The following is a 27,128-nucleotide window of genomic DNA, read 5'->3' on the forward strand; positions in this document are numbered from 1 at the left end:
GCACCAGGTCGGTCTGGAAGACATTTGAGAATCAAACTGGGTGGAGCAAAGAAATAGCTGTATTGATCGGAATTGGTGGTCCACTTTACGGTATTGGCCCGACCCATTGGCTCTTAAATGCAGCAGACGAGGTCGAGAATCCGCGGCGTTCTATTCCAATCGCCCTCGCCATTCAGCACATTGGGAATATCTTCACGTAAGGCTTTTGAGCTAAGTTCCAAGCATCCGTACTAATTGGGCCTGCAGGTTGTTCTCCTTCTACATTGCTGTAGGATATGGCGTGAGCGACTGGGCAGCGATTGTTTCTTCTACCTATCCCTCACCTATTGGAGCCGTGTTCCAGCAGGCGGTTACCTCAAAGACGGTCACTATTGGGCTCCTGGTAGTGATGGCAGTGCTATCGGAAATGAGCATGGTCTCGTACGTGGCTGCATCCGCTAACCTTATTCATGGTTTTGCGTTGACGAAAGCTGGTCAGTCGTCGAATCTGAATATGTGTTTTAAGACAACTGACGTTGTGTAGTTCCAGGTTCACACTGGGCCGGCAAGATTGATTCAAAGCTCCAAATTCCGTTGAATTGCTTGTATCTCATCTTTTGCTTCAATGCGGTGCTGGGCCTTATTTACCTAGGCAGTACTTCCGCCCTGCTTATCATCCTTGGATGTTGCAATCTCTCCTTTGTTTTGGGTTACATTCCTATCTTTATTGGTTATCTCTTTACATGTGGCCGGCATCTTGGACAGGGTGGATATTTTCGCCTCCCTCGCTGGGTAAGTTTGGCATTGGCAGCATTCAACCTCTGTTTCCTTTCACTTGAGTGCGTGATATTCAGCCTCCCCCCCTCGAGCCCGGTGAACACGCAAAACATGAACTGGGCTTCGCTGCTGAGTGTAATCGCGTTAATGCTCTTGATGGTTTCGTGGCTGCTGTATGGGAAGATTCATTATCAGTCCCATGATGAGCCTGTAATTGAGGGAAGGAACACCGAGATCAATGTTGAGGACAGGAATTCGTCTAGAAGGAAAATGGAAGATGCAAAAGCTGGATTTGGAAAAAGATGACGAAACAGCCATAGGAGACTTTGACGTGTACCACGCACTCATGACTCTGTCGACTTCGTTCAAGGATTCTGTAGCCTCATCATGATTTTCTTGTTGTTGTTCAATGGATATTCCGAATCACGAAAAATGCGCCCTAGTCCACACAGGTGGCAGATGGTTGTGAAAGGATGAAAGATGGGCCAAGATACCCGTTGGTTGTTTTAGATTGGTCTATCGACGTTCAAATTTCGAACCCCTGAATACCACATTCGACGACTCCATTGCTCCTGGAACTACCTTATTCATACTACCCCATTACGCTCAGGTTGCTTTGAAGGCAGTCTCATTGAACGATGCGGCTGTGAGTAAAGTATCGCATTCCGATGAAATTGTTTCAGCTTCGGTCAATCTACCTGCGCTTGGTGCTTTCCCGAGTGGGGGGTTTTCGAGAAACATTGATATATGCCTGCTCAGGTAGCTACCTTACAATAGGGCATAGGCGGGTATTTCCAGTCCATTTTGGGTGTGAAGTGAACGAGTGAGTGTTCAAGGCCGGCCTTTTATTTTTTTATTTTTTTATTTATTTTTAGGAGACGTGGGCAAAGCAGGGAGAGGACAAAAGAGGACCTGAACTCTTACATGGGAAACGCGAATCCCGGATCGCCAATGCTTGCGCTCAACGAGAGGGGTTTCAAGGGCTCAGCCATGCTTCTCTCTCGACTACGAGGCCCAATTCAATTCAAAGGCTTGACGTGCCCTCCACGATCCACGGACTGTGGGGGCTGTGGAGGCAATATTGCAGGCCCACTTGGCGGTGGCGGGTAGCGTTGGGGTACAAATCCAAATTAGGCATTAGATTTGGTGTTTGTGCAGATATAGGCTGTCGGTCCGGTTATTTCACTTTCAGTCTATCATGTAACATTTATGACGATGAGGTAACGGACACACCATCCCTTTGATGCCGAAGAGGCATGAACTAGCGCTGTTTTGAAGACCAATGAACATTATCCAGAAAAGAGGGAAATCAGATATCACGAAATCCTGGCTCGGTTTCCTCCAAGTAAGCAGTTGAAAAACGGGGCAAAATGGCGGTGATTTACACTTCGCAGCATCAAAGGGATAATCTGAAGCGGCAAACAATCCGTGACAATGAGAGCAGGACACGTGCATCACAGGGCGTTTTCCACGAGCTACTACGCATGCCAAATGACTGTTGACCCAGCATCATAGCGCGGAGCAGGACATCAAACATGAGAATACGCCTAGAATTCATACTTTAAGTCTATCTTCTAGAATCTGAGCAACGAGTGAGAAGGTTGTCCCGATGGTTTCAACAATCTCGAATACTTGAACCCCTTGATATGCCTCAGCCCAGACTTGAACAATGATTACACGGAGACGATGAATTCGGAGAGCATCACTCTCCTTCGTGCCCAGAGAGCCAGCATAGTGGGTCTCTTCAATCAAGGAGGAGATTGTGTTTAGCAGATGCTTTTCATTCTCTCCGAGCGATTCGGGACCAAATTCCTCGGCGAAGCAGGACATATTCTCCAGCCACCTGGTGAGCATTAGAGCGCACGCGAAGCTGGCCAGAGCATGCTGAACGCTCCAATGACCAGTTTGTGTGCGAGCAACAAGAGGAATGCCAACTCTGACTGGGATCCTGAAAGCATCGATGCATTGCGAAATGGCTTGCTCAAGATGCGCAGGCTGAACCGGAACAGGATTCTCTTCGCTCACGAAAGCTCGTGCTAAGACTTGGGGGTCGCGACGCATCAGAGAACTTTCATCACCCAAGCCAACGCTCAGTCGAATGTGAGCTAGGCGTAACATGGCGGTCGAGTTGAATCCCAATGGACCGTACGGTGACGCTGGGTCCAATGTGGATTCTCGGGACTTATTCCAGTCTGCCTCCCAGGTCCGCAGAGCCTGAGCATATGGGTCAATCACGCCAGGCGGCAAACTCAATGCGGAATTGACCATACCCAACGCTGCTTGTCTCTCGAAGTAAAGATATTGCAATATGCCTTGGATCAGAACGTAGTTTGCAAATGAGGACGTCGAAACTTCCTTGTCAACCGGGTGGCCGGAAAATAACCGTTTGAGACAATGCTGGAAATCGTTTCTTTGGAGACCGCTTCGCTCCACCGCGTCTCGCCATGTACCACTCCCCGCAGCATTCCACTCAGCGGCTGAAGACGGCAATAACATGCGGATCTCCATGTTTGGAATAGCAGGCGGGATGTTGAAAGAAATTGTTTGAAGGTTTACCACGACATACGCAGCATACAACGTCCGTCGTCTACCTTCATCTTGCCACCAATCATGCCAAGCCGTAGCCAGCTTCATATCGATTTCCAAAGGTTGCGATTTATTCAACTCTTCGCGGACAAGTACGGACAGTTGACTTGCTGTGACAATCGCATCGCGTACTAGGGCACTGTCCACCCAAGACGTTAACTGTGTAAGGACGACGAGTGACTGTATGATCTCAAGACTTTTGCGCTTTGCGCTGGAAACCGGGTTCGCCGCGGCAAGATTCAAGACTGCACTCGTTTCCCGCGGCAGCCCTCCTGAAAGGTTCTCGTGTCTAGAATGATGTCCCATGAGATGGTGCATAGATTCTCGGCGGTGTTGTTCAAAATGTTCTTCTGTGATTGCTCTTGAAGCGAAATATAGCTCATATCCTTGGGGGCGCTCGAACCCGTAGAAAGCACCTACGGCACACAGGGCCATGAGAAGTACCGGGCTGATAGTATCAGATGAGGTCGTGGGCAAGTGCAGGAAAGGAAGATGTGGGTGAAATCCCCTAATGTAGCCGGCCAAATATCGAGAAAGATTCTGCCGTTTTGGCAAGTTGAAGTTCTCTGGTAGTATACGGGCTAATCGCACGATCTCACGCGATAGTCTCTCATAAGCTTCTGACGATACCGTCCAGGAAACGCCCGGCTGATGCAGCCCATGAGCATTCGACACTTCTGATCCTGTCTGTTCAGACGCTTGCTGAAGAGTCTGTCTCGTCGCCGTCATCGGTAATGGCGGTGGTGGGGTCAACGGTGCGTGTGGATCATTGCCTGCCACGAGCGGCGATATCTGCTGTCCGCTCCCGGGCTCCCTACAAGCGCTCTCAACATCCACGCCGTCTATTTCGTGGTTGGGGTTGTCATGAAGGAGATTGTCTGAGTTGGTGATTGGCCCTGGTTGGTGGTCCATCGAGGAGAACACATCACTCAGGTAGTGATCGGCCATTACATTTGGATCGCTCCATAAGAAACGAGCGTCGAAGTCATACCCGTTCAATCCATTGTTTACCTCTTGATCGGGCACGTTCGTCTCACCCCGTCGATGAACGGCTGGGCATGTCTCAAGTTCCGCGTCACTAGCAGCTTCCTCGAGGAAAACATCATCGCCGAAGGCGTGAAGTTGACTGCTGGCCGACCCGAAAGCTTCGTCATTGCCGTTACTACCCGTCAAGTCCGTACTCAGGTGAGTGTCGTCAACAGTCGTGAGTGACTGTGACATTTGGGAACCGGAGGGTGTTGTCTCGGGCCCAGTGCCATTGACCGATGCGGTGGCATCTGCAGAAGGGGAGGATGGATCGAACCGCTGCAGTGGTCGAGCTTGCTGTTTGGACTGATCAATGAACACAAAGCTTTTAGGTTGGTGTTCTTCTGATCAGACTTTAGTGTCCATTGAGCCAGATTGCAGTCCTTAGGACGTGGTGGGAGGGATACCATTTGCAACATAATCGTCATGCGATATACGCTGATGCCGAACAAGCAGGTCCCTAACCAATCAATGAGCATCCAAACGGGATGAAAGTGAAAAACCACAACAGAACTGCCCACTTCCTCGAGAAAACACGACTGCAGAAGCAGACGTAAGGGCGTTCTTGAGTGTCTGAAAGAGAGCAAAGGCAGTGGTTAGAGGCATCCAACTACAGCGGAGCGGATGACTGGATCAACGTACGTGTTCGAAGGTGGCGCTGAAGGTGCTCCTGGCGTTTGAACTGTTTGCTGCAGAATCGGCAGGGCGCAATAGGAACTCTGGGTCGACCTTTCATTACAAAGATATGGGAGAGGGATTATTGGGGAAGCGGTTGTGAAGGAAGTTGAAATAAGTGCTGCCAACAGTCAAAGGAAATCGGAGCTGTCCGCGTCAATTTGGAAAACCATTGGTTTGATGAAGCATGACTGGAGCCCTGGCTAGGAGGGGTTAGGAGGGGTGGGGGGTTTCGGCTTCTCACGGCTACATGGTACGGGTAGCTGCACAGGAACTGCAGGGCTAATCCTTCCCCCACACCATAAGTACTATGTAGTAGCATAGTGTACTGCGGTCCATTTGCAAGACGATGCGAAGCTCAACACGTTACAATTTACTGGGATAGTTTCGCTGCGTCGAAGTTGAAAAGCGACAATCAATGACACACCTCCAACATCTCTTTCGTCTCGATCGTGTTTACGTCTACTCTGACTTCAAAATCTCAGCGGCTTCCCACGCTTTACCGAAGGATCTTGTTCGTAAGCTGGTCATCGTGGCTTTGGGTAACGCCATCCGCTGCCTTCACATCCGTCGTAATACTTGTTGTCGATTCAACGTATTTCTTGTTCACTAGTAAGGTCAGAACAGAATGATTGAACCAACAAGGTCTAGGGGCTGGGTTGGCCTACTGGGGGCTCGATGATACTGATCGATCCAAGTGATTTCTGTGTTCGTGGACAGAGCCACCTTTTGCACAAAATTGGGATCGCGCAAGAACTCGCGAGCAACATGAACCACATCTGCTTTGTCGTTTGATAAGATCTGAGACCGACTGTTAGGGAGAGGCCTATGAAAGTGCCGTTCGAGGTGCAGGGGCAGAACTCACATCGTGAACAGTCTCTCCGTCCCGGATCCAACCGACAGCGCCGACAAAGACATTCGGAAGCTTCAAATCCTTGATGGCCTTGGCAAATGGCACCTGATACTGCTGGCCGAGTTGTACCTGCTGCCTCCTGTCTGTGCCGCCACTAGAGACATCGAACAGGTCTACTCCTTCCTTCGCCAAAATTGGCACATAACGTAGGGTATCCTCCAGCTCCCATCCTTCTCCAGCAGGAAGCCAGTCTACGGCAGAAATTTTCCAAAACACTGGCGTACCCCCAGGAATATTGCGGCGAACAGCGCGGAGGACCTCAATACCGAATCTCGTGCGATTCTCGAAGCTCCCACCCCATTTGTCGGTTCGCTTGTTCGTCTGTTCCCAAATATCTCAGCTTCGTGCGTGTATATACTCATGCAGGTCTGTGGGATGAAGGGAAATCGTTGCAAGAGTAGATACTTACCGCGGATGAAGCGAATGAGTGAATCAAATACCCGTGGGCACCATGAATGGCGATGACATCAATCCCTGCAAGAATAGCCCTTCTGGCCGCTTGACCATAAGCTTCGATAGTTTGAAGAATCTCCTCGTTTGTCATTTGCCCTGGAGTAGCGTAGTTCTCGTTCCATGGTTCGGTAGTAGGACCTTGCACACTTTTCGCGTATCCTCCAAACTCATCGGGGACAAGGCGAAGTCCGAGCCAGGGTGGACACACACTGCATTTCCGGCCAGCATGTTGTAGTTGGATCGCGGCTTTTTGTGACTGCGAGTGGATGACGTCCACCACTCGCTTCAAGGGGGCGATGAGGTCGTCGGACCAGAGCCCAGCATCTTGAGGAGTGTTTCTTCCCTGTAAAACGAATTCTTGCGTTAGCGCACATCAGTGATTTGTGAATATGTCCCCTCAAATAACCCGATTCCGACATACCCTCAGGGTGACCGCTGCTGCCTCGATAGTGATTAGAGCGCTGCCCCTAATGGCCCACTGCCCATAGTGCGCCACATGGAAGTCGCTGAGCCTTCCATCTTGACAACTGTACATGCACATAGGTGCGACCCAAATGCGGTTCTGGAATGTCTTGTCGCGAATAGTGATGGGGAGAAAAGCTGGTGTGATGGTTTCTGCGGTGACGCCCTTCTCCGGTGCGAGAATCGCAGAACCAACAGGAACTCGCTGTTTAGGAGTGAAGAAGGGGATGCCGTCAACAGAGACGCTTCTGTAGTCGGTGTAATGCTCGTCCAGTGTAGAACCCATGTTGGCCAGCGGGAGGAAAAAAGAAGTTCAAGATGTCAACAGTCTCACTGGAAGATAAGCAGCAACATCTAGGGACCCTTGGGCGACCATGAAGAAGGACAAGTTTAATTATCAAAATCTCGCTCCAGGGCCTAAAAGGAAAGGGTTTCATATCTTAACCTAACTATGTTATTAGAGACCACGTAGTAATTGTGGGAAGTCTCCAAGAACAGCAGAACATCTCTCAACGTTGCCATTACGTTAATTGCCCTCAGAAAATGGTGTGAAAACCACGTTTAGCCTTTTACAGCACATTGCCTCCCAAATTTTTGTGGAGTTCACTCATGTCACCCTTACAGTAGTATCACAAACAAAGCGCACTGGCAGTTCGTGTGGATCTATCTGTATCAACGCCAACGGCAACCCCCATATTATCTACCCCAACTTCTCGTTGCTGGATCGGTCTTATCTACCCCAATAGTCTCTGAATCGGTGAGTTGGAGGGCGACAACACACAGACTCGTTGACAAGGTGAAGATCGCATGCGAGATCGTAGTACCTTAATCAATTCCCTTCTCATGCAAAGGAGTTTATAAAGCACGAACCCATCAGGCCCGGGGCGGTGGCGTATCCATGATATGGATGGTTCCTTACAATAGTATGACAGCAGAAAGCCTCGACTGACATCATGTCCGGACTGCTTCAAAAATATGAGATAAATGCCGATATGGGTGAGGGTTTTGGCCGATGGAAAATGGCAAGTCTCTTGATAAGCGGATGCCGCCTTGGTTGAAAACGTCTGACATGCCGCGTAGGGACCAGACGAAGAGTTGATGCCGTATCTCGATACCGCGAACATTGCCTGCGGCTTCCATGCAGGCGATCCATCCATCATGATGAACACGGTTCGTTTGTGCAAAAAGTACGGCGTTAAAGCTGGGGCGCATCCCGGACATCAAGATTTGTTTGGATTCGGCCGACGGAAGATCGATGTTAGTCCGAACGACATATACGCGCTCGTCATTTATCAAGTGGGTGCACTCAAGTCTATGCTAGAGGCTGAAGGGCTCGAGCTGTCACATATCAAGCCTCATGGGGAACTCTTCTTCTACATGCGAAGAGACGAAACCATTATGAGAGCGGTACTGAAAGCATGCGCCACCTTCAACGTCCCCGTTTATGCTCCGCATAATCCCAAACAGCAGGAAATGTGCAATGAGCTCGGAATTCCTTTTCAAAGCGAAATTTACATCGACACCGATTATTCCTCAGATGGAAAGCTGCTACCTGTCGCTGAGTCCAACATAGCGACCCCGGAGTTGTGCTACGAGCGCGCAAGATCCGCCATGCTCATGGACACTGGAAAAGACATCAATGGCAAAGAGTTTTCATTCGGCTTTGGGTCCAAGCTATTCGGAATATGCATTCATTCTGATATGCCAACCGTCCTTGATAATATTAAAGGCGTGCGTCGAGCAGTGGATGAGTCAAATCATATCAAAAAGTTGCCCCAGTCAGCCTGAGAGCTCTGGAAGGTCAGGTTGATGAAGAACTGCAACACGGGTATTTGCAGCGCAAATTAAGATGTAGTCAACTGCCTCTTGGTTTGGTGCAGAGATTGTCTCAGATGTTGGTCTAAGATGAATCCAGATTGCTCTTTTCCGTGTTATTCGAATCATGTGTATTGTCTCTGCTCGTGTCTACATTCTATTCCAAACCAACATTCTCCTTTGTTGCGACACCTTATTCTCTACAATACGTGACCGCGTATGCCTGCCTCACTGTATAGAATACATGCCGAGAATGGTCAATCTATTCAAGCCTTGGATCGACCCATTCCCCCTTCTCAAAAGATACATGACATACAAAGTGAGGGCGAAGCAAGTATAACTACTTCAGTGGGTAGGTAGGTCAGGTCTGAACTAGTGTTTTGTCAGCCCTGCTTGTCCCGAAGTGGCTACGGAGTCCAATTGGAGACAAAAAAAAAAACCACTGACTCCTGAATTACTACCCCAACTATGGACCTCACACTTAAGGGTATCAGTAACTATGCAAAACCGAATTCTGTAATTAGAGCAAGCTTTTACAATTAGTGCATTCTACACGGCTCTGCCTTGAGATCTATCATGGCCTCCTTCAACGTGGTTTTCAACGATCAGCAGATCGATGTCCTCGGCCGATTCTTCACCTCCGGATCGCGACAGGAAGCTCTCGCCGAGCTTGTCCAGCGGGCTTTGGCGGAGGCCAAAGCTGGCGAACAGAGAACGCCGGCACGCCGGTCCCCGCCGCCAAAACCGACGGAGCGCCCAGTCGTCGCGGAGTACCTCATCCAGCCTGGCACTGGCAAGGCCATCGAGGTTCGTGCTGGGCAGGTATTACGCATTGAGCAGGTCGAGGGCGGACAATGTGGCGACCTCAACCTCTTCAGCCTCGATGACCGCAACGAGGCCATGCACGTTGGGCGCACTCGCGCAATGGAGGCCGGCAACAGCCCCAAGGCGGGTGACATTGTCTGGTCCAAAGCCCCTTGGGAACGGCCCCTAGCCGTCCTGCGGGCAAGCACCACCCAGACGGATCTATATTTCCCCTACTGCAGTGCTCTACTTTACCGAAAGTACTTCAGCACGAGCACACACACAAATTGCCAGCAGATTCAGCATGAGGCCCAGCGGGAATACGGGCTAGCACCATACAACATACATGAGTCTTGGAACCTCTTCATGTACGTCGACATGGACCCCAAGGGCGGACGCAGCATTGAGCGTAACCCTGCCCATCCCGAGGATTACATTGAATTCTACGCGTTGCGCGACATCCTCGCGATCCCAAACGTTTGCGGTGACGACCTCGGCAAGTCCAGCAATTACTCTCTGTCTCCCTTGAAGGCTGTTGTCCTCACAGGCGTTTCGGACGATGCCAACCACGCGAACGATGCACTCGGAAGGGTAAACGCCTCTTCCGCGGCTAATCATCCATACAACTTCCCAGCGGAGCCACCTGTGCGCGACGATAGCTACGTCCCCAACTTCCCCTTTTTGCCGATCTCCCAGACTGTTGTTGCTGTGGAACTCGACTCGGAACAAATCGACAAGCTCGAGTCAGTCTGGAACAAAGAGCTCTACCCAAACAGCCCAGCTGCTGCCCTGCGCGACGTGGTCATGACCTGGTTGTGTAAGCAAGTTGGCGATTGGTGATGTGAAGGCATTTAAACACTATCGAGCGAAGAGCTGTGGGTTTTTAGCAACACTTGATAATAACACTACCAAATGCAATTTCTACTCAATTTTAGCCTACGTGAATCCGAGGTCTACATCGTAAACCTGATCTGGTGTTATGAAGCATATTAAGAGGGTTCTGACCTTTAAGTATATGATCATTTCCTCTGACACTAACCATGCCATTCGTAAAGAAGGTCAGACTAAACCACCATCGACCCAAGAGGAGCACACTTTAGAAAGCACCAGACCCCATCATCCCTGAGGATCTTTCGGCGCTTTCGATCTCACCCCTTGATAATCATCTCTAATCGAAGGATCTTCCAGGCCCTCAATGACTTGTTTCAAGGATTCGGCAGTTGAGCCTTCGAAGATGGAGTCGATTTCTTCCAGAGTTTTACCCTTCGTTTCGGGGAACAACCACCATATGACGACGAAAATGGGCACATTCCAGAGACAGTTGATGACGTAGTACCTCCACGAGATGTTTTGGATAGCGATTGGAATGGCATAGCTCATTCCTGCTCCAATGAGGTAGCCAAGGGCCTGACCAACGCCGACGCCGCGAGCTCTTTGGGTATACTTGAGAATTTCCGGAGGGTACGAGTAGTTTAAGAGCATCCTTCAAATTTGTTAGCAGGCTGTGAACCAAAGGGAAATGACTGCTGCGTACCAAGACGAAAAAGCCGCCCAGTAGAAGATGAAGCACACGGCTACGGCCCCTTTTGCAAATGCGGAATCTTTTGTAGCCTCAATACGTTGTTGTAAGATGGCCAGGGTAGCGAACGATGCAGCTATCACCGTTGTTCCAACCACTAATGGAATGATCTCATAGTGTTAGTGATAGAATCATGATGGCTTTGGACTAGAATATGAGCTTCGACTGGAGAGACACTTGCAGAAAGATGACCTTCGTCCTATTTTCGAGACGAACCAAACGCCAAAAATGGAACAAAGTGCAGCCCATGCTGTGAGACCGACGTTGACCTGAAGAAGGGTCAACGTGTCGGTCACACCAGTCCCACGGATGATGATAGTGAAGAAGTATCTGCAGGTCCGCTCGTCAGCAATTACAAGCTCCAGGGCTCGAAGTGGTCATGGTGAAGGCATCCATACGGTAAGAAATTGCTGCCGTTGGTTTGGAAGAAGATATTTGTTAAGACGGTGATCAGAAATCTGCGAAAGTTGCGAGCTACACATAGATTCCATTTTATCAGTTTGAGTCCGTAGCGGCTACATTGACTTACCAGGAAATACAAGGGATTTCCACGAATCTCTTTGCCTCATTTGGATCTCAAGTTCAACTGTTTGCTTGATCTGCTGGAATTCTGCCAGAATCTCGGGGTCATTTCTGTTTCTCCGACTCATTTTGATGAGAACCTCGAAGGCCTATACCATCGATAGATTTAGTAGAGTTATGATCCTCACCGTTGCGGCCAAGGATTAGTATCGGCTCTTTACCTCATCTGCCCGATCCTCGGCTACTAGCCAGCGAATGCTTTCTGGCGCGAAAGGCAATATTACCAGTGCGATAGCGGGCCCGGCAATGTCGGCCTTGATAAGACATTAGCAAGTGACTGGTACGTGAGTGAACCGCCATGGAGCCATGGTCCATACCATTAGGCCCGCTCTCCATGCCCAATTTGAAGTTTTGTTGTAAACTCCCAGGTAGATGATACCACCCACCATGCCTGTGATAGGCAAACAAGCAACCATGGCGTTTGTTATTTCTTCACGATACTTGGGTGGTCCAACCTCCATCAACCATGACGGTGCGCCAGTGCCTGTAATGATGAACGAAATACCCAATAAGAATCTTCCAATCAGCAGCTGCACTTCTGGGAACCTGTTAGTACTACTATCTTCTTTACCCAACCAAGAAAAATGTGTCCCATAGAGAGCATCGATGAAAGGCTTACTCTCGTGCGCTGAGGCTTGGAGGATGGCTCCAAGGAGGGCAATTGCTGAACCGACCATCAGACCTCTCCGACGGCCAAGCTTGTCCAACACAAAGCCAGCAAACGGAACTGCAAATACACAACCAACGTAAAGAATTGTAACATTGAGGCCGGCCAGATCGGGACTAAGTTCAAAATCTATTTGACATTGCAGGTCAGAAAATGGCAAGATGGTGGCAAAAGGGCAGGGTCCTCGATAGTACAATTTTGGAAGGATGCCATAACGTTGAGACTATTTATGATAGCGACATCGAGGGAAAAGACACAGGTGCTCGCGATGCAAGCAATCAGCGTAATGACCAAAGCTGACGAGATCATGACTGCGATGTTGCGTTATTGCTTTCCGAATGTCTCATGCGGATGATATTCTAGAGTCAAGAGCAGTGAAAGCTAGATGAGCCAATCTCTAATGTAAATGTTTCAAGGCACGCGAGGTCTCTATCACTGATTTGGAACGTTGAATAAACCCCGACCGGTCGGTGAACTCGGTCATGAAGCCCGGCACACATGTAGCAGTTGAGCAGAGAATACTTGCGTACTTGGCTAGTAATAGTTATTCTCGATAACCATCTCGGCGCAGAGCGGTTCAAGTTTGAATACTCAGTCGACTGCTCGGGCGGTTCGGCCGATTCTCCCGTTGCTTCACGTCATGTTATCGCACAATATGCAGGTAGAGTCATCCTGACCATCAGCAGTCGGTGATCCCTTGAGAGTGGTATTGACGTTATCACTTTCGGTCAAGCGAGGATCTCTCTCCGTACTCGATATTCAACAATTGTGGGGCTGCCGCCTGCCGCATTGCCGCTTGGCGGATGCGGAGGAGGGGGGGAAGCTACCTTACCCCTTCAAGCACCTCAAACAGTAAGGTAGGCATTATATGATAATCTTGTCCCTAGAGCTATTCGTATACGAATCGTACTTAGCGGTCTCCGCGGGATCCGTCATTCATTTGATGGAGGTAAGATATATGGTACCCCAAGACAATCGCATCTTATGCTGCGTATCGTCTGTTTCCAGCCATAAGCAATTTCGTTCAAATCTTCTCCACGATGTATCTCATTCAAAGTCTATCAGCACGTTGGCTCACACCCCTATCAATGTTGGGCCTTGTACTCTCTATCATTGCCATACTCACAATTCTATGGCTCGTAGCCTCTTACAGCCGTGTCTTGTACCTTCGGTCTCGCATGCCGCCTGGTCCTTTCCCATACCCCGTTTTTGGCAATATTGGACAGGTTCCTACGGAGAAACCATACTTGACGTTCGAAAAATGGTCCAATGATTATAACAGCCCACTTATTACTGTTTGGACTGGAACTCGTCCAACTGTAATCGCGAATGACTGCTGGTCGGCCTCAGACCTCATGGACAAGCGCGCAAACATCTACTCATCACGCCCAGACTCTTATCTTGCTGGCGACATGCTCGATGACACTGAAAACAACCAGACCAATCTCGTCTATGGCGATAAATGGAGGCTGCACCGACGAATCACGGTATGCAATTTGCTCGGTGTTTCATACTCTCGATGCTGTTGATACAGTGTCTAACAGCTTCAGCAGCATTCGGCAGTAGGTAGCCAAGCCGTGCGAGGTTACAGGACGTTCCAAGGTAACGAATCGAGGATCTTGGCCCGCGACATCTTGGAAAAGAACAACTTCGTCTCTGCCATCGAACGGTACGCATGTTCTGTCGCCGCTATTATCGGCTGGGGACGTCGCATCCGGGATACAGAGGACGACCTGGCCAGTCTGGCCCTATCCTTCGTACAAACGGGAGCTAGCTTGACCACTCCAGCACAACATTTAGCTGAGTCTTACCAGTGGATGTGTAAGCTTCCTAGATGGATATACCCATTGCCTTCAGCACTGTGGGAAGATGGACAAAAGCTACTGAAGTACTTTTACGCTCTGACTGTTGAGGGAAGCCGATTCCCCGAAGACAGTTTCTCTAAACGTCTCATGAATGAACAGCTGGAGCTCAAGCTTTCGCCCAAAGAGATCGCAAGCCTGACTGGCAACCTTATCGGCGGCGGTGTGGATACGACTACCACGACGATTGTGGTGTTCATCTTCGCCATGTGCGCCTTCCCGCGTGTCCAGAAGAAGGCCCAGGAGGAGATTGATTGTGTTCTTGCTGACAAGCCTGGCCCACCAACCTGGGACGACGAAGAATCCCTTCCGTATTGCCGTGCTCTCCTGACTGAAATCTTCCGATGGCGCTCTGCCATCGCCCTCGGCGGCCCGCCGCATGCCCCTACACAGGACGACATATACAACGGCATGTTGATTCCTGCAGGCACTACCGTTGTCGGTAACCTGTGGGCGATCCACCGCAATCCGCGTGATTACCCGAATCCGGATGAATTGAGGCCTGAGAGGTTTCTAGATGAGGCTGAAAGGCGGCCGAACCCTAGCAAGAGGGGCATCTTCACATTTGGCTGGGGGAGACGCGTGTGTAGTGGACAGCCGCTGGCTGAGCAAGGCGTATGGTTCACTATTGTCGAGCTGCTTTGGGCATTCCGGATGCGGTCCGTTGACGAGCAGGTACGTTTGTAGGCTTCTTCTTGTCTGAGGTTATGGCCGTGGTCCTTCCCAATCATCTCTAACCTGATGTCAAGATTCTGACAATTTTCTTTTACTTAGGGAAACGACAAACAGGTAGATATCTTCGCGTTCAATAATAGCCCAGCACCCCGGCCACTGCCATTCAACGTTGAATTTACCCCTCGTTCTGTGAACATCGAGGAGTTAATCAGGCAAGAAGCGTCAAGGGCTGAATTGGAGTTGAGGAAGTATGATATCACCAGCCAGATCGCTCTACCATGATAGCAGTTAGATTTCCCAACCCAGCACCTCACAGAATGTTGGCTATACGAGGGGCATGCGAGAATCATTAGACAGTACAGCTGAAGAACGGCCAGTAATTTGACATACAACCTTCATTCGAAGTTGCTCCAAGACTTCCCTTACCTAAGAAGTGCATTTGCTGCTCTCGTAACATATGGCTTCCAGATCTGGGAAGCTATGATACATTGGCTTCGGTAGGACACGTATGAGGCGATTTATGTTCCAGCACTCCCTGGCTGGCCGGGTACCTCCAGCAAAGAAGATCCCAATCAATGACGTACACCGCACCGCTGAGCGCCAGGCTATCATGCATCGCAATCAGAGCTCCGTCAATCAATAGCTGTTCAAGTATCGAGATGTGTAGGCTGTCTGAGCTATAGAGAGGTTGTGCGCGTCGGCAGCTCCTGGTGATTAACACGATTATTCTGGAAATTGCGGAACCTACACACCGAACGCCGAGGTCGCGTCGCCTCTTTTGTACGACTACCCTGCAGGTGTCGTTAATATATTGCTAGAAGACCCTTAGGTAGCGTCGGCGGGGAGCTGACGTCTCTGCGTGCGCGTTAGGCCCATTCCATGAGCATTCATGCAGGACGACCGGATGATTTCCATGCGTCGCGAGCACTGGGAGGGAGTATTTCTACTGGGCAGGACAACGAACATCGCTTCGAATTGATACAACTAGAATATCTCTAATAGATATAAACAATGAATCTTACTATGCTTATATACTTTTCTAAGAATCGACACCCTATTATCCTTTATAACTTACTAACGCCGCCAAAAACATCGTAGCCCACCACAACAACACTCACTTACACCATCATCACCAAAACTTCAACAAAAAACATACAACACCAGGTATTCGCTGGTCGTCACCGACCCAACTACTAATCCGGCCCTCATTGGCTTATCTATGGGAGAGCGGACGGGATCCCGAGTTTTCCAATGGGTATGGTCGTATGTGGTGGTTCAAGGAGACGTCGTAGGTCATCATCGCTGCTCCACGATGCGGCTCCCACACAACTCTCCCCCAATACCCAATCAGCCCAATATTTAGTAAGTGCAAAGAGGAGAGGGGTAACGGTACAGGTGATGGCAAGCAAGAAGTACACAGAAACGAGTTAAAGAATGCAGCTGAAAAGCCTATCTTGACTTGAACAGGAGACAAGGTTCAAACAATGCGGAAAGTATGTTTGTATTTGGTTTACCACACACAAGGGATGATTGTCATTTGGATGCTAAGGGGGTCGGCCTCGCTCGCCAAGACAGATAGATATAGACCTCTTCAGACTGATGGCTGTAATGATCAGAGAAACCCACAGATGGTTGTTCGTCTATAGTTGTTTAAATTTGCCAGCTGAGATTATCCCCTTCCAACCCATGAGGCATGACGTCTAGGTGTCCATGAATGCCCCAGGGTGTCAGGCAATTTTGGGTTATGTCCTCCAAAGTTGATTTGCTTGTTTGACCTCTTTCCATTCTTGTTCTATTCTAAAACCATGACGAGTAATGGGCGATCCAGCCGGTGCCCTCTAGGCACTCCCCATACCTATCTATCATTCATCAGCCAACATGTGACCAGACAGCCGGTCTTGCTACCAAACTGAGACTCTCTCACACGCTGACGCTACGTCTCCCCGCGTCATGAAGCTTCACTGTAGTCTTCAAGACACACATGGCTTCTCCTCCCATCAAATCGTCTCGAGAGGATTAATAATCTAGACTAACAGATCTCCTCCCATTCCGCCGAACACTCTCACAGGTCTCGGCCCCGATCGAGACTTGCGAACAGGTTTCAAAGGCTTTCAGTTGAATCTCTGTCAGGAAAGCATCCCACGGGCTCGAAACCCGCGAGCCAGGTACCACTATTTCCAGCACAAACGAGTGATGTCCGCCATCCGACCAATGCGACAAAACTATCTGCCCGCATGCCTATCAGCGTCCAAAGTGGGTGTGAACCCCGACGAACGCAAATAAATTCTCCGAGCAAGTAAAAGCCAAATAAAAAGGATGTGAAAAGTGAGGATCGACAAAAACTGGTCGAACGCGCGTCCGCTGTATTCTAATTATCGCACACAGGCCGTTAAAAGGCTTGATAGACCTCGGTTGGGATACATAAAGTGTGGATTACAACTTGCTGAAGATGGTTGCTCTCTCGCATCTTCCAGCATTCCTGCTGCCCGTTTGGCCGTGCGGCCCTGGTGTTTTGGCCAACCATCCTGACCAGTTGGTGCAATGGTTCCTGAGCATCCAAGTCAGGCGCGCGCGGATCAGAAATGCGACGCTCCACTAGCTGAAATCTTGAGCATGGTAGGATCTTGTCGCAAGCAATTGCTGAGAGGATTCTTGTTCTTGGAACATCCCGTAAGTCCTACTCATTCGCTCCAACCCCCGGAAACCCCAAGATAAGTTTGCTGTTAAGCATTGACGACGCATCTAACTTCAGTATCTGATATGAGACAGAGCTCGGGGTCCAGTCACAAACTCAGAAACTGGTCTCAAGTTTAACCAGTTTATCGGGTAATGTTTCCCCAAGCGATGTGTTGCTAGTCAGTCTCCCACACTGGGTCAGCTCCACGCAGGCTCGGCAGGTACCCGAAATACCTTCGTCAAAACGTAAATCTTGAGACAAACAACACCAAAAACGAGTTAAGCAAAAGTTCAACCTCCCGTGGTGGGAACTACGTCAAAAAGATGGACGATCTGGGAATCGAACCCAGGACCTACCGCATGCTAAGCGGTCATTATACCACTAAACCAATCGCCCATGGTATGATCTAGCCCGGACTTGAACCGGAGACCTTCAGTGAACAACCGAAGAATTGTGAGACTCTCGAGATGTTAGACTGACGTGATAACCAACTACACCACCAGACCACTTGATTGATGTGAACATTGGTGAGCAAGCGGAACATTAGGGCAGGGTTGCCGACAGGAACCACCAGGAAGCTAGGCGGAACCCGGCAGGACGGATGCGGGTGAGTGGGTCCAGGGTCTCCGGGCGGGCTGGTCTACCGAAATTCCAGACGACCAGGTTGTCGGAACCCATGATCAAGAAACTCTTTGCCCATTGGCGCCATTGCGCGGAGCAGATCCGTTGTGATATTGCAAGAAAACATGGAGCTTTAGGGCAAGTTGACGGATTCATGCGTTGTATGCGATGTGCTGACTCGTTATGATGGCTAGGCCTCAGAAGCCAGCCAGCCAGACTGCTGGTGCTGGATGAAGTGTGTTCTACTCGTGTGACACAATTGTATGAGCTTGACCCGAGACATGAAGAGGCTGCAAGCCATTGTGGATTGTAAGAACTGGTGGAAGGGTCGAGTGAAGAGATAAGTTGTGGGGTGGAGACAGCCCCAACCCACACTTGCAACATATTGCTCAATACCACGGCGCTTCCTCGAAGATCGTGGCGGACATAGCTCAGTTGGGAGAGCGTCAGACTGAAGCGGGACTGATCCGAGAAACTTCATTCAATCAATCTGAAGGTCGTGTGTTCAATCCACACTGGCCGCATCTTCCCTTTTTGTTGTCGTCTGTAACCGGGGCGTTTGTTGTGGTGATTGATAGATAGTAAGTAGTGAGTGGTTGGTTTGTTGGATTCCGTTGAATACGGAGTTTTCTATTTCTTTTTTGTCTATTTCGGTTCCGCATGTGGTAGGAGTAGAAAAGCATTGGTCTTTTTGCGGCTCTGCAAGAAGGGTGACTGAGTCTAGCTAGCCGGCCTGTGAGCAACGTCATACGGTCAAGGTAGGTGGAGGTTGGTGGTCAGTGAGATGGTGTGTACATCGTCTTCGGGAGTTGACACCGAAATCTGGCCATTCATAAAACTGACTGAAGAAACGATTGCTTCTGGGCCCGAAAAGCGCTCTACAAAGACCAGATCGTGATCGTAAATGCCCGCCCTCTGTTCGTCTGTCCACTAGTTACCGTCGTTTGATCTCGTGGCCTGGTATCCGATACATAGGTGCGTCATAAAGAATCAAATACTCCAAGGTCATGGCCAGCGCAGGCTCGTCCGGTCGAGTCGCTCGACAATTGGGATCGGGTTCAGATGGGGGAAGTTCAGTCGTTCGTTTGGATTTCCACTTGTGGAAAGGCTCATCGCTTGCCGCGTATGCCAGACAAAATGGGCGCCCCCAACCGGTCCGGTCAGTGCGAAGATTGGAGCGCGTAACAAACATCAGCCGGATTTCGCGCGTGGTAACGGTAAAACTGGAAACAAATGCCCATCGGCGACGGCTTTGAACCATCTGACAAAGCTGTTAAGCGGACCGATAGTGCCCGGTCCGCATTGTTCTCAGGTTTGCGAGCTGTGTCTCTAGTCGCCACCATCGTGAGCAATGAAATACACGACGCTAAGCACACGCAGTCCTCCTCGGTGCCGTCGTCGGCTCCGTCTCCGCATTTTCAAAATGCTTCGCATTGTACCCGACTTTCGAGGTGTGCTGGCCGGCTGCCGTCTTGGCAGAGAAACACCGTTCAGGCAAATCCAAGGGAATCTCTGTCATGGGTGGTGGATAGAAGATGGATTCCTGTAGAGCTAGCCACCATGCTGTCTCGAAGACCAAACATGGAGACAGCGCATCGATGTTCCCGAGGCGGGGCAGGAAATCCCATGGGCAGAGAGACGAGAGCCATGCTGACTGGGTATAGGCTGAGAGGAAACCAAGTTCTCCCAGGGCTGACCGTGGCTCAAGGGCGAATTAGTTGTAATTTTATCGTCTTATTCCTTGCCTGCTATACGTGGCTGCGTGTCGCACACGCTCAGAGTTGCGGGAAGGCTCGTCGTTGGTGTGGCGGCTTTCCCATGCAGATCCCCCTCTCGATTCCTTCGTCATGCTAGTCCCAGAGTCAGAGGGGCCACACGTTGCACGCGCGGCCACCAGCAGGCCTCACCTGCTCCCCAGGTCCGGTAGCAGATTTGCAGGCGATCTTTGTGTACTGCCTTCCCGGCGGCAGTGAACGGCCGCTACTGGGCATGCATGGATGGAACCGGCCGGAGACGATGACAGGCAGGCAAACAGCTAAGCATTACGGGCTGTCGGTAAATCTTGCCCTGGCTGAGGATGAACCCTGTGCCTATTCTTGGACATCATTCTTGGCAGGCCATGCGTTTCTTCATGGCGGCGCAAACATTGTATGTGCTGACAATGAGCATTGACTTTGATCTGGTTGTCGGATGCAGAAAGAGGCCGTGATGATTTCAGTTGCACGGAGAAACCAGCGAGCAGGTTTGATGCATTGCAGGGAATGGGAATGAGGGGTGTGTCGAAAGATGACGAGTACCCCAGACGGAGATGGCGACGCCCATAACCATGGCGTCCGCGAGAGACACCCAGCGGCAGGATCCGAGACAAGGCTGTTGTGTTGGTCGTGGGATGCCTGGGTGCCGTCACAACGGTTGTTTGGTGGTCGAGAAGGCGGCTCAAATGGGTTCGTAACCGTCGTATATGGTATAATTACTTCAGTAAGACCGATGTTGGTGAAGGAGGGCCTGTCTGACTCTTGACGCGGGCGGCTTTAGAGTTTAGGCTTGGCTCGTAGGAGATCTATAGGTTGATTGCGATATCGAATCTCGGATTTGCCAGACACGTTGCATTGGGGTGAGGGGGCCCGCGGGATCAGGGAGATCCAAGAGTGAGAGAAAGGGGACGACGCAGCAGCGAAGAAGCTTACTGCAAAGCTAAAGACGGCGCTTCGAGAAGGAGAGGGCGACAGGGCCTGACTCTGGTCGTTTGGCTGTTATGGTTGTCGTGTCTGGGTGGGTTGAGGTTAGAAGTTGGTCGGAGATGGGATGAATGTGGAGGAGTTGCGCTACACTAACAATTCCTGGCGCGTCTCGGCCAGTAAGCGAGCCGAGAGAAACCCCTGCATCCGTGCCTGAGTAGGCAAGTACTTGATGGGTGTTTCTGCAAGTATCTCGTCCGTGCAAGACTCCATGAAAGATACTTTACGGTACTGGAACAATTCTTGATCAAAGTAGAGAAGGAGGTGTCCCCTGCCAAAGGGGAAGGATTACCTAAGGCTCTTGTCTCACTCTATTCTTTAGCCCTCAGGGCAGGCGCAGAGCAATCGAGATTCAAGCTTCCATTGATTGATTGTACTTGCCCAATTGTAATGGTAACTTGAGGTACGTAGTGAATACGGATCAAGGTAATTCCAAGACTTTGGTATACCTATGCGGCTATGCCCGGCTGGTCGCATCCTCTCTTCCCTATCAAGTTCATCATCCTCTTAAGCCATTGGCGCCGCTAGATTCCCGGATTGCACATCCCGGACACTAGATCAAGTGATCTATCTATTCAACGCAAGGACGCCAGCCCGACAGATGACTATGGAAATCCAAACATCCGTCACTCGGGCAGGCTCCAGGTCAGACTCCAGCCCATCGGCGGCAAATGTTTGGGGCTCTTCTTTGAGGCACGGGTGTGGCAGCAAGCTAAAATCCGGAGGTGGCAGCTCCCGAACGACTCCTGTTGACCATCCATGTTTCAGATGCGCCTGGCAAGTCCGCGAAACCGCCCTCGAGTCCTCGACGCCCAAGGAAGCAGAAGTCGATCACGTCCCAGTCGGTCCAAACTCCCAAACCCTCCGAATTTCACTCGTGCCCGGCCCAGGCGCCAGGTCAAGCTTACCCGTCCTTGACTCTGAAATCTCCCTTTTCTGGCCCTTGCTGGGTCTCCAGTCACACTCGAGGTCAGGGTTGGCTTGTCACCTCGTGTTGTGTCTTGCCCTGCTGCCGGGAGGCAAGCGGGAAGCCCTGCTTTGCCTGTGTTGCATCTCGTCTGTGTTTCTGGTGTGTGCACCTGCGCCTGCGCCTGCGCGCGCGCCGCTACGATGCGTGGCTAGCATCGTTTTCCGATTTCACTCCTGTCTTTTCTTTCCATTTGTTTTTTTCCTTTCCTTCTTTTCGCTCTTATTTACACTCAGTACCTCCTCCAACCCGCTTCCGTGCCCTGTTTCCTGCTCTGTTTCTTCTCTGGACTTTTGGGGATCTGTAGGAGAAACATTCGAGAGTCGACGAACCAACTACACGCTGGACGACGGTTGAACGACAGGGAAGCAGACAACGGGACGCGGTTACAGCAACTCGGTTTTGGGTCAACATTCATCACTCAGAGCATTCGTCATTTGCTCTTATTAATTCCGAATACTTGTGCCATCATTGGATCGTCCACATCGCACCAGGCCCGGCCGCCGATTTGTTCATCTAATGGCCAATGTCTTGAAGACATACCCAAGTCGTCATACTTCCCTCTCCGCCTCGGGAAGTCTCTTCACACATACGACTTTCACTTGTTCATAATACCGACTCGATTTGATTCCGGGATTTCGCGTTGCCCTGTGTCTTGTTGGCGCTGGATCGATACCCTTTAGACTTCTTTTGAGGAACATTCCTCCATCTACTTTCTTTTCGAATCACATCCGACGCTCACAAGCCTCGATACACCACACCTCATGAACCAGACAGCCACCATGTCGTCCATGCCAATGGAACTCAACCTGCCCCGGGTGGTCCCCGGCGGCCAGCACATCAGCTATTACGTCGCCATAAGCGCGATGCTAGTGGTAGCCTGGCTCTTTCAGTCGCGAAGACCAAAGTTCCCTGACATGCCCTTTTACAAGGCCGCCAAGACGAAGTGGATGTTTGACGCCGAGACTTTGATTCGCGACAGCTACGGCAAGGTATGACGCGTACCAAGTCCAGGTTTCTTCGATTGCTGACAACAAAGCAGTTCCGCGATACTGTATATCAGATTAAAGCGACAGAAGGTCTACAGGTGCTTGTACCTGCAAGACTCATTGGCGAGCTGAGAAGCTTGCCAGAAGAGGTGTTGAGCGCCACAGAGGCCGTCGACGAGGCCATGTTGAGCAGATATACCAACTTCACCCTCGGCAACCACGCCGACCTACTGTCTACACTTGTACGGTGCAAGCTGTCGCAGAACTTGGCCAGGCTTGTGCCCCAGCTGAAGAGTGAGCTCGAGTACGTTGTCGCCACCGAGTTTCCGAATTGCAAGGGTAAGTCCGTCAGTCAGATTTTCTGCCTCCTCCAACTGACACGTCCCAGAATGGACACCAGTAAAGTTCCAACCCTTTGCGCTGCGAGCCATTGCACGGATCAGTGGTCGAGCGTTCGTAGGCCCTGACGTCAACCGACAGGAGCAGTGGATGGACATCAGCATTAACTTTGCCATCCATGTCTTCGTCGCCGTCGTTAAAATGCAGCTCTTCCCGGAGTGGGCACGACCGATTGCACAGTATGGAGTCTCGGAGCTGCGGCAGATTCGCAAAGACGTTGACAAGGCTACCGCCATGCTGAAGCCCATCATCGATGAGAGACTAAGGGACTTGGAGATGCCTAGCTACGAAAAGTCTCCCGACGACTTGATTCAGTGGCTTGTTGAAGCCCTTCCAGAGGACGAGAAGAGAGACGTCAGGTCTCAGGCCCATCTCCAGCTCATCCTCGCAGCTGCGTCAATTCACACCACGAACAATTTGGTGACGGATTGCATCTACGACCTAGCAGCTCACCCAGAGGTGCAAGACATGTTGCGCGAAGAGGCTCATCAAGTGCTTGAGGTAGAAGATGGCTGGGCGAGGAAGGAGAGCATGGCGAAGCTGAAGAAGCTCGACAGCTTCATGAAGGAGACCCAGCGGCTCGCCGGTAATATTAGTATGTTCATCAGCAGGCCCACCAGGTTTCACCCGTAGGGTAATGCCACTAACACGTAACAGCTTCCTTCATCCGAAAGGTCGTCAAGCCTATTGACCTCTCCGACGGCACCCACCTGCCGCCAGGCACAAAGCTTCTGGCCCCGCAAGCCGGTATCTCGCACGACGAGAGATACTTTGAGAACCCAGATACCTTTGACGCGCTACGCTTCTACAAATTACGACAGAAGTCCGACGAGGACGCAAACAGGTGGCAGTTCACCAGCATCAGCGACACCAACATGAACTTCGGCGCCGGGAAGCATGCCTGTCCCGGCCGCTTTTTTGCCGGGAACGAGATCAAGATGGTGCTGGCGTACTTTTTGCTCAACTACGACATGAAGCTCAAGGACGGGGAGACGAGACCGAAGCCGATGGTTATGGTCATGAGCAAGTCGCCCGATCCGAATGCAGAGGTCCTGTTCCGGCGGCGAACGGCCGCGGCGTGAGGCCCGACGTCGTGCATGGGTGACGAGTTGCATCTTGCATTTTTTTTATTTAAAAGCATTAAAACCATATTTATCATGAGGCTGGTGGTCGAAAAAAGCCACCCGCAAAATCTACAACGAACAGATCAACCCCGTGGCAGCAGACACGAGGAATAACGCATACACACATCTATCAAAAATCTTTCCGGCGTCGGGGCCTGGAGCTCCAAAGGAGTCTTGGACAGGCTTTTAATCGGAGGCTTGCTTTGCTGCCCGTGGAGGAGATACCATACCAAACATATGTATATTAACTACAAAGAAAGACACATAACCATGATTCACAATCATTATTCTGGGAAGAAAGAAAATAAGGCGGGTGGACAACATTAGAAGCGAGCCCATCGATGGCAATAGGGGGCGATGGCTACGGTGTAAAACCTCTTGTCATTGTGGTATTAGCTAGCGTTCGGAGGCGAGGGTCTGGAGCGAACAAATACATGGACAAATCACTACGCAAGATTAAAATACAAGTAAGGCTTTTCGAAACGTGAAGTGCCACGAGGAATTGAATATTAGAAAGCAGGTTGAAGATGCGGGAGCCTTCACCAGAGTCGAGTCGACAGAAGCGAACTCCGTACTAGAGAGTAAAACAGGAGGATCCCGACAACAACAAGATACGCCTTGTTGGCTAAGTGGTATAGCGTCTCACTAGTATCTAGTGACATGAGAAGATCGGCGGTTCGATTCCGCCACGAGGCATTTCTTTTGCAATTTCGACCGTCCTTTATTTGTTAAATATCTTTTGCTGCTCTTTTTCATTCTGGGTCATTTTTTTCTTCGTGTTTAGTCCATGCTGGCTGTTGGTTGCGGTTGTAGTTGTTTGTGTCTGTGTGTAGCGGACACCCGGTCCGGCTAGGTACCGGCCTCTGAGCTAAGACTATGTATGTACCTCACTTTAGCCTCTAGGCGGCATCATTCATAAGGTTATTGCTGCATGGGAAATCTTGAACTTGGATTTCACCTACTTCCCTCGAACCTCACCCAGCAAACAGTGTTTGCGTTAAAATCTACCCATACACTCGGCCATTTTTCTGCAGATACGGATACCTCACCCTTGCCTTGCCTTACTTGGCTCCGAGGACATAGCGACACACACCGAGCAAGGTCAAGCCACCCCCGTCCTCGTCACCTGCAGGGACTTTTTTTTGGGGGGGGGGGGTTTCTAGGTTTCCCTTTTCTCGTCCAGTATCTGTGCCTACCCCATACGTCTTGCACTCATACCTAAGGTAGGTAGAGGGCAAACCGACGCCAAACTCGAACAAGAGGGCGAGCGTCGAAAAGACAAGTCAGGGCAGGACAGGATAGGACAGGGCAAACTCTACTGAATCCCGCCCCCCCGCCCCCCGTAAATCTAGAGAGTACCTAGTAGTCTATCTTGGCTTTTCGTAGGGCTGCCCGTCTGTGGCTGTCGTACTGCTTACTCGAGAAAGGCCGGCAGGGTATGCCACGATGCGTTCACGTACGACAAAATATTAGCCCGTAGGATGGACGATGCAGGTCGTTTACCTTGACCGACGCTGACTGCGGGAGGTGACTTGCATACGGGCGCATCAGCCCAGCGGGATCTTGGATGGAAAGAAAACCCTGCCTGCCTTGGCTTAGTAAGGTAAGGTGAGGTGCAGCGTTCGTCATCCCCATCATGGAAGCAGGCTGCGATCCTCCTCCCCTAGGTACGCCATGCAATGTAGATACCTAGATAGATACATACTTACACTCCCAATTATACCCCCTTCCTCGACATTCCGTATTTCTGCTTTCTTCCGTCGAACCAGCTCCCGCAGCGACGCACATGATGACTCTCCCCAAAGAAAAGGATCCCGACGGCGGCAGCATTAGACGTAGACCCTGCTGCCCTACGTACCACTACTCACGGATAGATAGAAGCTAAATCCACAGTGTACCTCTTCTCTCAAAAGTCCTCGTTACCTAAGGCGAGGTAAGATAAGCCAAGGTAATAGGAACAAAGGAAGAGGGGGGGGGGATTGGAATTTCCAAAACCCCCATGGCTGGAAGAAAATTCCATCCGTCATTCAGCCCTACAAGCCAAACCTGATTCGCCCATCGTCCGCCGGCCGCATTTCCCTGGCTAGGTAATCCTTCTATTACCTTGAACCTACCTTACTCAGAATTCCAAAGTGCAGACTTGAATCCATCGCGCCATATCACCTGCAAAATTCCAATCTCGCAAAAAACCTGAACCTGACGTCCAGTAGCGTCCCCCGGGCCTGCGTCATCAACCTTCGCGATATGCGTTGCATACATACTATAGATGTTCGAGATGGTTGCCGCGTATGACAGACAGCCACAACCTTTTCCTCCAGCCTTGGGACCGCGTACGCCGTGTCCGTAGCGATACGCTCGATCAACAAAGGCCATCACATATTTATCCCTCACCCCTCCCATCAAAAAAAGGTACACCATAATAAGCGGGGGGTGGAATAGGAAATGGCACGATAGCTACTTACCTAGCTCACATCATCGGCGTAAATCACATGCGCGGTGCCTGCCCACCCACCCCCATCCAACCCCTCCTCCCATACTAGGTTCTCCTCTCTTCGCGCTTGCTCCGCTCTCCGCATCAGACCCCGTTGTAGAACGCAGTGCATCCATCACCCTACCCAAGTACTTTGGACCACCACCCCCGACACGCGATAGTGCCTATGTACCGGGTACATCACCTGCCATATTCACACGAAATTTCAGCGAACGACGGGACCGTTCTTCTCGACATGGCTCGTCCCGAGATGACTAGTGTGGGGTT

At 50.7% G+C, this 27,128-nt stretch overlaps 4 protein-coding genes and 4 non-coding genes across 8 annotated transcripts; 5 read left to right on the top strand and 3 right to left on the bottom strand.

Annotated features, from left to right (window-relative positions):
- Window positions 1-5,869: 5,869 nt before the first annotated feature.
- On the bottom strand, window positions 5,870-7,157 carry OYE32_3 (NADH-dependent flavin oxidoreductase; the record flags this gene model as incomplete). Its single annotated transcript, XM_053196728.1, has 3 exons — window positions 5,870-6,277; window positions 6,366-6,752; window positions 6,831-7,157. 3 exons carry the CDS (start codon window positions 7,155-7,157, stop codon window positions 5,870-5,872), a joined length of 1,122 nt encoding a protein of 373 aa, XP_053045883.1.
- A 2,105-nt stretch (window positions 7,158-9,262) lies between these two features.
- N0V96_010127 (uncharacterized protein) lies at window positions 9,263-10,330 on the top strand (the record flags this gene model as incomplete). The annotated part of the gene is made up of 1 exon (XM_053196727.1): window positions 9,263-10,330. One exon carries the CDS (start codon window positions 9,263-9,265, stop codon window positions 10,328-10,330), a length of 1,068 nt encoding a protein of 355 aa, XP_053045882.1.
- A 3,343-nt stretch (window positions 10,331-13,673) lies between these two features.
- Window positions 13,674-14,867, top strand: N0V96_010128 (uncharacterized protein; the record flags this gene model as incomplete). Its single annotated transcript, XM_053196726.2, has 2 exons — window positions 13,674-13,805; window positions 13,863-14,867. 2 exons carry the CDS (start codon window positions 13,674-13,676, stop codon window positions 14,865-14,867), a joined length of 1,137 nt encoding a protein of 378 aa, XP_053045881.2.
- A 2,989-nt stretch (window positions 14,868-17,856) lies between these two features.
- Window positions 17,857-17,928, bottom strand: N0V96_010129. Its single transcript has one exon. It is a non-coding gene; the product is annotated as a tRNA-Ala (tRNA).
- A 6-nt stretch (window positions 17,929-17,934) lies between these two features.
- N0V96_010130 lies at window positions 17,935-18,038 on the bottom strand. The gene has a single exon. It is a non-coding gene; the product is annotated as a tRNA-Val (tRNA).
- A 535-nt stretch (window positions 18,039-18,573) lies between these two features.
- On the top strand, window positions 18,574-18,677 carry N0V96_010131. The gene has a single exon. It is a non-coding gene; the product is annotated as a tRNA-Phe (tRNA).
- Window positions 18,678-22,640: 3,963 nt separating this feature from the next.
- N0V96_010132 (uncharacterized protein) lies at window positions 22,641-24,328 on the top strand (the record flags this gene model as incomplete). The annotated part of the gene is made up of 4 exons (XM_053196725.1): window positions 22,641-22,850; window positions 22,901-23,186; window positions 23,236-23,841; window positions 23,904-24,328. 4 exons carry the CDS (start codon window positions 22,641-22,643, stop codon window positions 24,326-24,328), a joined length of 1,527 nt encoding a protein of 508 aa, XP_053045880.1.
- A 657-nt stretch (window positions 24,329-24,985) lies between these two features.
- Window positions 24,986-25,066, top strand: N0V96_010133. The gene has a single exon. It is a non-coding gene; the product is annotated as a tRNA-Thr (tRNA).
- Window positions 25,067-27,128: the final 2,062 nt, after the last annotated feature.

The sequence above is a fragment of the Colletotrichum fioriniae genome (assembly GCF_027942845.1).
Source record: "Colletotrichum fioriniae strain IMI 355084 chromosome Unknown scaffold_13, whole genome shotgun sequence".
NCBI lineage: Eukaryota > Fungi > Ascomycota > Sordariomycetes > Glomerellales > Glomerellaceae > Colletotrichum > Colletotrichum fioriniae.